The 13,539-nt window shown below is 35.4% G+C and overlaps 1 protein-coding gene across 1 annotated transcript in view; it reads left to right on the top strand.

The window, feature by feature from the left end:
- The window catches only part of Ccdc14 (coiled-coil domain containing 14), a 45,325-nt gene extending 33,974 nt beyond the window's left edge, over positions 1 to 11,351 (top strand). The window contains exon 12 of the mRNA XM_033755910.1: positions 9,191 to 11,351. Within this exon, the coding sequence (XP_033611801.1) occupies positions 9,191 to 10,118 (928 nt within the window). The 3' untranslated portion in view covers positions 10,119 to 11,351. The remainder of the gene's footprint in view (positions 1 to 9,190) is intronic.
- The last annotated feature ends 2,188 nt before the right edge of the window (positions 11,352 to 13,539 follow it).

Below are 13,539 nucleotides of genomic sequence, written 5' to 3'. Positions count from 1 at the left end.
ATAGGGAGTATCTGCTAATGGGTATAGGGTTTCTTTTTGGGGTGATGAAAATGTTCTGAAAGTAGATAGTGGTATACAACATTATAAATATGCTAATAGGGCTGGGGATTTAGCTTAGTGGTTCTGCCGCCTGCCTTGCAAGCACAAGAACCCGAGTTCAATCCCCAGTACCAAAAACAAATACGCTAATAAAACCCAATGAACTATGCATTTAGAGGGGTGAATTTATTGTATGTAAATTATATCCCAACTGTTGTTTTTAAAAATTATATACATTATGTGTATCATTTATACATTATATATAAAATATTATGTTATCTTTTATAATATATAATTGTATTACATAATATATAATATAATATCATATTATATTCAGTTCCTTTATTTCTGTCCGACAGGATCTCAATATGTAGCTCAGGCTGGCCTTGAACTCACTAGGTAGCCCAAGCTGGCCTTGAACTCAAAGCAATTCTCCTGCCTCAGCCTCTTGAGTGCTGAGATTACAGACATATGCCACCATGTCCAATACAATCCATTTAGAGAAGTAAAGGGAGGAAAATAAAAAGGACAGCAAGTCAGCATAGTCAAGTGCCATGAGAGGTTGCCTAGGCATTCCTGTGGATACCTCCTCCCTCGTTCTAAGGCACATGGTTCTTAGCCCCAAGCACAACATCTGATGAAGAAGAGGATCTAGTTTCCTGGTATTTTTTTCCTCTCTCTCAGTCTTGTTATTTCTACTATTATGTCCAGCTGTCTTAGAGATATGAAGTCAGAATCTAATAATTATTTGAAAAGTACTTTGACATTTTTCATTCTTCCCTCTCCCCTATTAACTCATTTGTGATTCTCTATGGAAGAGAGATTTTGGAATCTGTATTTTCATAGATGGAGAAACTAAAGCCATGCAAGTAAAGTATTAATAGAAAGTTAATATCAGACCTGTGACTAGAATTCTTATAACTTAATTTCTAACCAGATTTTCTTTCCCTCTGATGCAGGGCATGACTTTAGCTAAAACAGTTTGTTTCTGGAAACAATTCTCTACCTGATTTAATCTAAGTAAAATTTAGATTTTTTTTTTTTTTTACCTGAGAGATAGATGGAGAAATTGATGATTTTTTGCTTATTTGTTTATTCAACATACATTTATTATTATGTTCCAAATATATATGTGCAAACATACATTTAATTGCTAAATGCCCACATCAAGTCAAAAGCTAAGTTTCTAACCTGTTAGTTATTTGTATGTTTGGGGTTTTTTTTTTAATCTGTTCAATATCTGTTTAGCAATATCTGTGCTTTGCCTATTTTTTACTTGAGTTTTGTTTGTTTTTGTCTTTGTTTGCTATTGCGTTGTATTCTTGATGCATTTTAGATATTGATTTCTTATCAGACATAGGTTTGCAATTTTTTTTTACTTTGGATTTTCTCTTCACTCTATTGTTTCCTTTTATGTGAAGAAGCTTTCCAGTTTTGTTTTGTATTTCACCTATACTAGAGAATGAACCCAGGGCCTTTGCACTGAACCTTTTTTATTTTTTATTTTGAGACAGTTTCTCTGAGTCACTAATAATTTGCCTAGACTGTGCTCCAGTTTACATCCACCTGCCTCAGCCTCTCACAGGGCTGGGATTACAGGCATAAACTCCCACATCTGACCAAAGTTTTCTAATTTGGCGCAGTTTCTTTTGTCTGTTTTGTTTTTGCTGTCTGTAATTTCAAGATCATATCCCAAAAATTGTCCAGACCAATGTTGTGTAAAGCTTATTTCCTGTGTTTTCTTCTAGTAGTTTTATAGTTTGTGAGTTTTAATTTGTCTTTAATTCATTTTGAGTTGATTTTTATACTATATTGGGTATGAGATAAGGAACCCAATTTTATTCTTTTAAATGTGGGTATCCAGTGTTCCTAAAACCATTCATTGAAGAAGACTCTTCTTTCCCTGTTGTATGTTCGTTGCATCTTTGTTGAAAATCAGTTGACTAAAAATCTGTGGGTTTATTTCTATTTCCCTCTTGTTCCATTGATCAAGTGTCTGTTTTTATACAAGTACCATGTTGGTTTTAATTAGAGCAGCTTTATAATATATTTTGAAATTGGGAAATTTGATGACTCCGTCTTTGTTCTTTTTTGCCCAAGATTGCTTTGGCTATTTGGAATTTTGGGGTTCTATATCAATTTTAGAATTATTTTTTCTATTTCTTTGAAAATGGCATTGGAATTGTGGTAGGGATTGCATTGGATCTGTAGATTGCTTTGAATAGTGCAGACATTTTAACAGTATTCATTCTTCCAATTCATGAGCATGGAATAGCTTTTTCATCTATTTGTGTTTTCTTTCATCAGTATTTTATAGTTTTCTATACATAGATCATTCATCACCTTGGTTAAATTCACTTCACAGTATTTTGAGTGTTTCAGTCACTTTGTAAATGGTATTTCTTTTTTGGGTAGTCATGGGTATATAAAAATCTTTTTGATATTTGTGTGTTGATTTTTGTATCTTGTATCTTATAATTTTAAAAATAAATTCTAATAGGTTTTTCATGTATAATCATTATATATTTTTTTAAAATATAGTACATCATGTTGTCAGCACACAATCTCAATTCTTCCTTTGCTGTTAGGATGCTTTTTACAGACCTCAAATTCCTGTGATTCAATTCAGCTGTTTTTTTAATGTGGATTTTTTTAGGATATTAAATGAATTTTCAACCAGTATTTTCAATTTACAATAGACATGTCAGGATGTAACCTCATAAAGTCAAAGAGCATCTGAATTTCTTTCTCTTGTCTAACTGCTCTGGCCAGGATTTAATAGCACTGTGTTGAAAAGAAGTGGTAACAATAGGCATCCTTGTCTAGTTCCTGTTTTTAAAGGAAAAGTTTCCAACTTTTCTCCATCGAGTCTGTTAACTGTGGACTTATCACATATGGTCTTTATTGAATTAAGGTGTATTTCTTGTGTACCTAGTCTATTCAGAGTTTCTATTATGCGAAGGTGTTTTGAACTTTGTCATATTCCTTTCTATATCCTTGAGTTAGTAATAAGGTTTTTACTCTATTTTGTTACAGTGGTATATCACATTTATTGATTTGCGTATGTTAAACCATTCTTTTATCTCCAGGATAAATCCTACTTGCTCATACTGAATGATTCCTTTAATGTGTTTTTAAATTTGGTTTGCTAGTGTTTTGTTGAGAATTTTTGCATCTGTGTTTATCAGGGATATTGGCCTGTAGTTATCTTTTCCTGTAGTGTCCTTGTCTGCCTTTGATATAAGGTAACTCTGGTCTTACAGAATGAACTTGGAAAAGTTCCCTTCACTTCAATTTTCTGAAGAATTTGAGCAGGATTGGTATTAGTTCTTATTTAAATATTTGGTAAAATTCAGCTGTGAAGCCATCTGTACTAGTTCTTTTCTCTAATGGGAAACTTACTGATTCAATTGCCTTGTTACTGATCTGTTCAGATTTTCCCTTTGTTCATAATTCAATCTTGGTAGGTGTTATGTGCTTTGGAATTTACTCATTTCCTCTAGGTTGTCCAGTTTGTGGTATGTAACTGCTCACAGTGGTTTTTTATAGTCCTTTGCATTTCTGTGATATGAATTGTTAAGGCCTTCTCTTTTGTTTCAGATTTTGGGTTTTTCTCTCTTTAATAAGTCTAATAAGGGTTTATTAGTTTTCTCTTTACAAAAAGCCAACTCTTTAAGTTTCATTGATTTTTTTTCCTAGTCTCTTTCATTTTTTTCTCCTGATTTTTGTCATTTCCTTTCTTCTGCTAATTATAGGCTCAGTAGGAACTTTGGCTCCTTGAGGTATAATATTAGATTGTTTATTTGATATCTTTGTTCTTTTCTGTTACAGGCATTTATAGCTATAAACTTCCCTCTTTTAATTGTTTTTGCTGTATACTGTAAGTTTTGGCACATTGTTTCTCTTTGTGTCAACGTATTTTTTTACTTCATTTTTGAATTTTCTAAGGTTTTTTTTTGTTTGTTTTTTGTTTTTTTGAGACAGGGTCTCACTATGTAGTTGAAACTGACCTGGAACTCACTGTGTAGCCCAGGCTGGTCTCAAACTCACAGAGATCCTTCTGCCTCAGCCTTCTGAGTGCTGGGATTACAGGTGTGCGCCACCACACCCAGCTCTCCTGTTGTTGATTTCTAGTTTTATTGTGATTAGAAATGATTTAATATGATTTATTCCTCTTAAATTTATGAGGGTTTTTTTCCTGGCCTAACATAATTTACACTAAGTAATATTTTGTATGTGCTGGAGAAGACTGTATATATGCAGTGTTTTGTATAGGTCCATTGGTTTGTCTAAAGTAATTCCATCTAATTTATCTGTATTAATTCTCTGTCTAGGTGATATGTCCATTGTTGAAAATGGGGTATTGACATCACCTTATATTATTGTATTACAGTTTATCTCTTCGGAGCATTTAATTGCGTTATTGGGTGCTCCAAGATTGGATGTGTTGTTATATTCTCTTGATGAGGTGATCCCTTCATCATTATATAATGAGCTTCTTTGACTTTTTCAGCTTTTGACCTAAATATATTTCATCTGATAGAAGTATAGCTACCTTTGCTTTTTTTTTTATTAGTTTCTATTTGCATGGAATATCTTTTTCTATCCTTTTACTTTCTTTCTTTTTTTTTGTCTCATTGAGTTTATTGGTACATTTTAGGTATACAGTACAGTTACATTCATCATTGGGATCTTGTACCTTTACATAACAGGTCTTCTATCCTTTTACTTTCAATGTGATATTCTTACTAGTAAAGTGAGTCTCTTGTAGGCAGCATATGGTTGGTTTTTTTTTTTTTTAATCCTTTCAGCCATTGTATGTCTTTTGGTCGGAAAATTAATCCATTTACAAAGTAATTGGTGATGAGTATGGACTTACACCTGAAATTTTGTAATTTTTTTTAATATTCTTTATTTCATTTTTCCTCTCACTGCCTTATTTTGTGGTTTGGTGATTTTCTGAGGTGGTATGCTCTAAGTCCTTTCTTTGTATGTTTTGTATAACTTCTATATGATTTTGCTTTGTGGTTACCATAAGGTTTATATAAAACATCATGTAACAGGCCATCTTAAGTTGATAATACCTTATCTTTAATCATGTACAAAAACTACACTTTTATTACTCCATATTTCATAATTTTGATGTGAAATTTTACAATTTTTTGTGATTTCTATTCTTTAACAACCTATTGTAGTTAGTTTTTTTAATAGTTTTGTATTTTAACGTTCATATTAGAGAGAAAATTGCTTTACACATAGCCTGTATAGTACTAAAGTATTCTGAATATGATTATTGGTTCCATATATCAAGTTTTATACTTTCAGATGTTATGGTAATTAATGGCCTTTCATTTCAGCTTACAGAATTCCCTTTAGCAATTCCTGCAAAGCTTGCCTAGTGGTAAACTCCCCATAGATTTTGTTTGAGAAAATTTTTATTTCTCCTGATTTCTGAGTGACAACTTTACCAAATAAAGTAGTCTTGATTAGCGATTTATTTTTCCATTTCTTTGAATATACTGTATCATCCCATTCTCTTCTGGCCTGCAGGAGAGCCAGATAGTTACATCAGGACTCCTTTGCATCTGATGGGTTATCTTTTGATGCTTTCAGAGTTACTATTATTATTTTTTTATACTGGGGATCAAACTTGGGACCTTGCTCTTGAGAGGCAGGCAGCAGAACCACTGAGCAAAATCCCTGGTCCTCAGAATTCTTTTTTGTCTTTGATTTTGGTTACTTGGTCAGAGTGTGTCTTAGTGAACTCCTCTGTGGATTGGATTGGTTTGCAGACCCTCTGAGACTTCTGTCCCTCAATGCTAGTATCATTCCCTAGATTTGTGGAAATTTCAGCCATTATTTCCTTTGGGCCCTGTGTTTCTCCTCTCTTATGTAGCTGTTTGTCTTAGTTACTTTCTTGTTGCTGAGACACAATACTAGACACCCACAATTTAAGGAAGGAAAGATTTATTTCAGCTCAGTTTATAGAAATTTCAGTCCATAGTTGGCTGGCTCCAAGGCAGGGTGGCACAGCAGAGGGGCATGGCAGGTAGGAAGTAGAGAGTAATCATTGGCAGAGGAGGGAAACAAATAGTACATCTGTGTGTGTGTGTGTGTGTGTGTGTGTGTGTGAAATATATATTCCTCATTTAATGTCTGTGTTCTATTCCTGCAACTAGGTCATTAAATGAATTGGTTGCTAAATGAAGAGTTGTAAATAGTATGTAGATTATAGCATTCAGAACAAAGAAATGGTCAAAGGAAACACCCAACTTGATGACTTTTTTTTATTTGCATAGTTCTTACATGCAATGTATGACAACATAAAACTGCAGCACTGTACAGTATAACACAATCAGCAAAAATTATGGTTCTGAGCTGGGCATGGTGGTGCACGCCTATAATCCCAGCACTTGGGAGGCTGGGGCAGGAGGATCACTGTGAGTTCGAGACCAGCCTGGGCTACATAGTGAGTTCCAGGTCAGTCTCAACTACATAGTGAGACTCTGTCTCCAAAAAAAAAAAATTATGGTTCTGTATAAACAAGATGTACTGTACCCAAAAAGACATTGAGGCTATATAAAGATGTACAGAACTGTACAAAAAAACCAAAAGGACAGGTCAAAAGTCTGAGCAGTGAGTCACAAATCTGAACAGTTGTTAAACAAATAGGTCATTAAATAAGGAGTGTGTGTGTGTCTCCAGGTCATGCCCCCAGTGACCCATCTCTTCCCACCAGGCTTCACCTCCTATATTATACCCAGGTAGAAACCCAGAAGTATTACACACCCATGATCCATTTACTTCCCCAAAGCCCTGCCCCACCTATGAGTACCTGAGGCTTTGGGGGGATATCTAGATATACACCATAACAGTACTCTTATGCAAGAGTTATTTCTCTTGATGGGGTTTTTTTTTTTTGGGTGTTTTTTTTTTTTTTTTTTTTTTTTTTTTTTTTTTTTTTTTTTTTTTTTTTTTTTCAGCTCCTCTGACTGGATAATTTCCAGTTTTCTGTCTTTCAGCTCACTGATTCTTTCTTCTGCTTGATCAAGCCTGCCATTGAACCTTTATTGAATTTCTCAGTTCAATTATTATATTAGCTCTTTGTCAAACTTCCCATTTTATTCATGAATTGTTTTCCAAATTTCATGTGTTGCCATATTTTCTTGTATTTCCCTATCATTTTTAGGAGAATTGTTCTATCATTTCCTGTATCTCCATTTCTTTAAGATCTATTATTGGAGCTTTATTAGTTTCTCTCAGTGGTGTCATACTTCCCTGATTGTTTGTAGTCCTTGTGTCTTTGGGTTGGTGCTGCTCATTTGAGGAAGCATCTATTTCTTCTGTCTTTGTAGGTATTTTTTGGTAGGGGTAGACCTTTAGTCTGCTCTTGATTCTAGGCAGACTGGTTGTTGAACACAGGTATGCAGACCTTACTTTTAAGTTTAGTAGGGCTGGGCTTTTGCTCTGAGGGAAAGTAGGACTACTGGCTGTGTTTCATAGTCCAGTGAGATCATGATGGGCTTTGCCATCTCCTCTGATTGGGCAGAGTGGCAGGCTGTATTCCTAGCAGAGTGGCACTACTGTTTGGAATCTATACTGGTGTGGGCTGGGCTCTGAGGCTGGCAGTGGTCACTACAGTAAGACACTGTTCAGCTACTCAACCGGTGTGATTCGAGGCTGTTCTCCACAGATGTGCACAGTTGCAGGCTTGTCTCTGGCCAGGTTAGGCAAAACTATAGACTGAGCACCTCTGCTGGGCAGGAACACTCTCAGAAGCCCTGCTGTACCATGTAGAAATTAGGGAGGTTCAGCATGGTCAGCCCTCTACCACTCAGATGTGGGAAGGCTAGATGCTCTTCTCCACAGATATATATGGGTACACTTGCTTCCTAGCTTGGTTGGAAGGCTTAATTGGAGTACCATGGCAGAGGTGGGATTATCACTTAGCCACTGGGGTTGAGTAGGACTAGATACCCTCCTCAGCCAATGTTTGCATGTTGCCTTTGGTGTAGGAAAGTCTTGGGCAGAGCTCTAATGCTGGGCAGAGTCACCTCTGTTAGTTTGGGCAGGACAGAGGCAGATATACTAGGACCTGTATTTGTCTCCTGGCCTAGAGCAGGAGCACTTATGTCCCTAACAGTGATTATTCTTAATTTACTATATTTGATAAGATTTAAAAAATGAAAAAAATTTCCAACACTGCTGCAAAAAATCAAAATATTTAAAAGTCGAACTTTAAAGCGTGCTCATTTTTTATTTTGTTACCTGTTGATATGTTTTGTGTCTTTTCAAATTGGTATGTTTATCTTTTATTGATTTGTAAGAACATATATGATTCAATTCAAATGTGCCAACCACTTTACCTTATATCTTATTATTTGCTATTGTTTAATCTTCATTATACTTCTGAAGTAGGTATCTTCAGACAAAACTGAGATTCAGAAAGGTTAGCTGACTTTTCCAAGATCACAGCTAATAACAGTAGGATTTGATGCCATTTCTTTCAAACTTCTAAGCCTGTGTGTTTTTCTTTATGTCCCACTTTTCTGATACCTGGCTGTTATTTATATCTAATTATGATAGAGGTGGGGATTTAGCTCAGGGGCACTGGCACCTGCCTCACAAGGGCAAGGTTCTGAGTTCCATCCCCGGTACAAAAAAAAAAAAGTTGTTTAATTATGATAATTATCTCTAAGCATCTATTTTTCAGTATTGTTCCAGTGTCCTTTGTTATATACATTTTGAATTGAGGAAAATAATTTTTAATAAAACCCATAGCAAATAAGTAGTAACTTCCCATTTTGATTTATAACTTAGCCTACTATATTAGGATGGCTTTTTACTGAAAGATTCATTTTGTAGTATTTCTCAGAAATAAAATATTTCCATATCTTAAGATAAAAAAATTATGAGCCTTCACTTTTACATGTAACATTAGGTTTGATACAAATCAACATCTTTTCTCGTTTGTGATTTACTCTTGTCCAACATATTCTGTGATTTTGGCTTTTAGTAGCTTATTTTCATATTAAGAACAAAATACATATGGGAAATCCTTTTCTTTTTTTTAAAGGTGGAGATATATATATATAAGTGAATGAGAGAAATAGACAAAAAACTAATGATTATTCTCAATTTTTCTTGACAGAACTTTACAAAACAGTATGGCAAAGCTGCTCTCAGATCTTAGTGTGGATACTACTCACTGCAAGCTTGGAAATAACCTTACCAAATCACTTCTGCACATTTATGATAAACAACTCCAACAGGATCCTGCCCCTCCTCACACTTCCGTAATGAGCTACCTAAATAAGTTAGAAACAAATCACAGTTTTACTCATTCAGAACCACTTTCTGCACTTAACGATGAGGAAACTGTAAAGCCAGACAGACCCTGTGAAAACGTCTTGCCTTCCAGAGGCCCTCCACGTGGTGACTGTAGGGTGGTGGAGGGGGTATCCGCCCCTGGGTTTCTTCCTGCCTTTTCACAGCAGGGTTCTGATGTGGAGTGTGAAAGCATGACTTTAATAGAAGATTCATGTAATTTGGATAGTACAATTTATATTCCTTTTGCTAGAAGCTCTTCTAAAAATAATTCTCCACTTTCTAAGAGAATATTCCCCCAGCCACAGGTAAGTGTTGCTACAACCCAGCTGGTCAGCAGCAGTGCACTGACCCTGGAAACAGAAAATAAACTGAGTTCACCTGTAATTTGTTTGAATAACAAAGCCGAAGATATACCCGAAAAACTTTCCCAAAAAGCTGATACAGAAGACAAACAACTCCTCAAGAAAATAAAGGAAGCAATTGGTAAGATCCCTGCTGCCACCAAGGAGCCAGAGGAACAGGCCCACCAGCACCCATCGATTTGTCACACCACCAGCGTCCAAGCAAAAGGCAGTGCTGTCTGTGATGGCAGCTTTTTAAATTCTGACCTGATGTCAGACTGGAGCATCTCTTCTTTCTCAACCTTCACTTCTCGTGATGAACAGGACTTCAGAAATGGGCTGGCAGCACTGGATGCCAACATAGCTAGGCTGCAGAAGTCCTTAAGGACTGGTCTTCTGGAGAAATGAAATTAGAGGAAAACTGATTAAGTGCTTCCTCATTTAGATTAGAACTTGGCTATATTGAAGATATACCGGTATTTTAAGTTTCCTTAGAGAAATAATTTTTCACGTTATTAATTATGTATGAAAAATAAATTATTTGAATAAATAAACTTACCATTGGAATATTTTGATACTTTGGAGCTTACAAAAACAAGTCACCTTTAAATATTTAAATTGTTAGGGAACAAAGTTGTAGATAACTAACAAAGTATAGCAATGTTTCAATTTAATACTTAGCAATTACAGTTTTTTTATTACATTTAATCCCTGGGTTAAGCATACAGATTGAAAAGATTTTGTGCTCATCTTAAAGAAGAATGGGAAGGGATCTCTGGAGACAATTATTTTTTCAAACTAGAGTTTCTTTTTGGTTTCAAGGTAACTTTATTTTTAAATGGCATCATATATTTATGTGGGACACTTTGTGCTATGAGCCAGTGCTGTTGGTGAAATGTATAAACATTTTTATGATAAAAGGTGCCAGTTATCAGCACTTCATAAGAAAAAAACTTTGATAACATCCTCAGTTAATATGTTTTCTTAAATCCTGAATATATGTTTTAAGGCCTTCAAAAAAGAAAACCAGACTGATATAAAAATGCTAAGAGCTGAGTTTCATTTGTAGAAATTTGGTGGTTTTTTTAATAAGTAAGAAATGTTTGGGTTTTTATCCTTGCTGTCTTTAAACGTGATGGAGCTTGAAAATATTGTCATTTGTCCTGCTTTCTAAACCAATTTTTTTTATCATTTAGCTATGAAATTACTCTCTTGTATAAATTATATGAAATGTGTTGTTCTCTCTGTCTGCTTTTCTGTACTAGTCTTCATAACTGCCCAGTATCACCTCCCTCCAGTGCATCTTGACTCCTAGAAAGCTGAGTTTTGTGTTATGATGAACACTTAGTACTTATCATGTGTCTGGTGCATTCGTATTTAGTACATGCACAGGTTTTAGCATTAAAGTGTGTACTGCTAGTCCTAGAAGTTCTTCCTGGTGGCTTTAGTTGTTAGTGCTACCAGTCTAAAGGACTCAGCTGGACTCTGACATGTTTTACGGGTAGAGTACTGGGGTTTTTTTTTTTAGGTCTACAAGTTCTAAATGAATTCTAGACTTATTTTCACAGAATTGCTTGATAGCATTTTAAGTGTTTTTATTCCTTGTATTCGTGAATTAATTTGGTGGCTTATTTGGAGGTAACAGGCTATAACTCTTAAATACATAACTTCAGAAATAAAATAATGCAATGAAGAAAATTGTCATTTTTCTGTTTTCAAATAACTTATTCATATGTAGAATTAAACTTTTAAGATTGTTGTGGCAATTCTGAGGATGAAGTAAAGTGTTTTGCCTCTTATATGCACACAACACTATGATCCCAAAATGTATAGGGATTTCTTCCCACTACGAAGAAAGCAGTACTTTTAGGTGGGAATTCTATAATGCATTTCAATCCTGACACGATCCAGTCCCATGTAGAGTCAGAACCCAGAGTCAGGACTCAGTCCAACAAGACTGCCCTCTACTTCAGATGCCTGGCGTAGATCCTGGCCTCCAGACCTTCTCACCAAGTAGCTACAGGTTGGACTTCCCATGACCTCTCTCTCTAAACACTATCAGAGCAGTTAATAGAACTCAAGGAAACACATTCACTGGTTTATTATAAATGACATTTTAGAGGATACAAATAAACAGCCAGAAGAAGGGTTACATGGGGCAGTGTCTGGAAGGGTTCTGAGTGTAGGAGCTTCTGTGTCTGTGCAATTGGGGTGTGCTACCCTAAGCAGATAAGTTAGTTGTAAGCCTCCATGTAACCAACTGTCCAGAAGTCCTCCAAACTTTGTTGGGGGTAGGGGTTGGTTATTGAGACTATTTTGTATGAGCAAGATGGAAGCAGGGACAATTGTATAGAAATGTGATTGGATAAAAACAGTATGATGCAAGGTCACTAGACTGAGTGGTGAAACTCAGCAAAGACTGTTAAGACAGGCCTTTCTGTACAACATTCCTTCTTTGTATGAGATAGGACTGAGATGGGAGTCTTACGATCTATCAGACAAGGTAGCTGAGAGAATTTTGTAATGGCCAGCTGCAAAACAAAAAGGTGGGGTAAGATTATAGCATATTTTTACTTTCTATGGTACACCTTGGGGAAGAAAAATTCTGCTTTATGTGAAAGAAAGCAGTACTATGCCAATGAACCAAAGAAGTACTTGATGAATATTTTTCCAGAACCTTTTGGTTCTGCCTATCTAGGAGCAGGGGACATCTTTCTGATGTCCTCCTTAATGTTTATTTTCAGAGTACTATAGTTTTCTTTATAGAAGTCTTTGACTTCCTTGGTTAGGTTAATTCCTAGGTATTTTGTTGATTCTTTCTGTTATTTCTTGTGCTGTTGAGGTTCTGTTTAGAAAATCCTTTCCTACACTTACATCTTCAAATGTTTTACCTATTTTTTCTTCCAGCAGATACAATATTTCTATCTTAGTATTAAGAGCTTCAATCCATTTTAATTTTGATGAGAGTTAAGGGTCCAGTGTCCATCTTCTACAAACAGATAACCAGTTTCCCCAACACTTGTTGAATAAGTGATCTTTCCTCCAACATTAGCTTTTGGCCACTTTGTCAGAGATCATATAGCTGAATGAGTATGGGGATTTTTCTGTACCCTCTATTCTGTTCCATTGATCCATGTGTCTTTTTGTTCCAGTACCATGTCATTTTTATCACTATTGCTTTGTTAGTACATTATAGCTTGAAGCCAGGTATTACAAGGACTCCTGCTTTGCTCTTGTTGCTCAGAATTACTTTTGCTATTCTGGGTCTCTTTTGGTTCCATATGAATTTTAGGATTTTATGAATTTTCTAGTTCTATGAAGTATTCTGTTGGTTTTTTGATTGGAACTGTATTGAATCTATATAACAGTTTTGTATATCCAATAAACAGACGATTAGATAAAGAAAATATGGTATCTATATATAATGGAATACTACTTGGCTATAAAGAATGACAAATTTGTGACATTTGTAGGAAAATTGATGCATCTGAAAATATAATGTGAAGTGAAATAAACCCGACACGCAAGCTTAAGTACTACATGGTAGCTCTCAGTGAGGCAAAGCATAAACAAAAGGTATAACAAAGGACGGATACATAAGGACAAGAGGAGGGATCTCTTACAATAGGGAAATGGTCTGAAGGAGCAAGGGTGAAGGGTGAGAAAGGGGAAATTATTAGAATAAAGATGTGCCATGTGCAGGAACCTAATAACTTCAATGAACGTAAATATATGCCATAACATGAGCTGAGATTAATATTAACAAGAATGAAAATCAAGACAGAGGAATTAGGGGAAGAGGGAAAGGAGAAGGAATATTTTTAAAAAG

Source organism: Fukomys damarensis, unplaced genomic scaffold, assembly GCF_012274545.1.
Source record: "Fukomys damarensis isolate Sample0158 unplaced genomic scaffold, DMR_v1.0_HiC HiC_scaffold_24, whole genome shotgun sequence".
In the NCBI taxonomy this organism is placed as follows: Eukaryota; Metazoa; Chordata; class Mammalia; order Rodentia; family Bathyergidae; genus Fukomys; species Fukomys damarensis.
The sequence above is the reverse complement of the archived record's forward strand: the minus strand, read 5'-3'. Positions and strand labels throughout refer to the sequence as shown.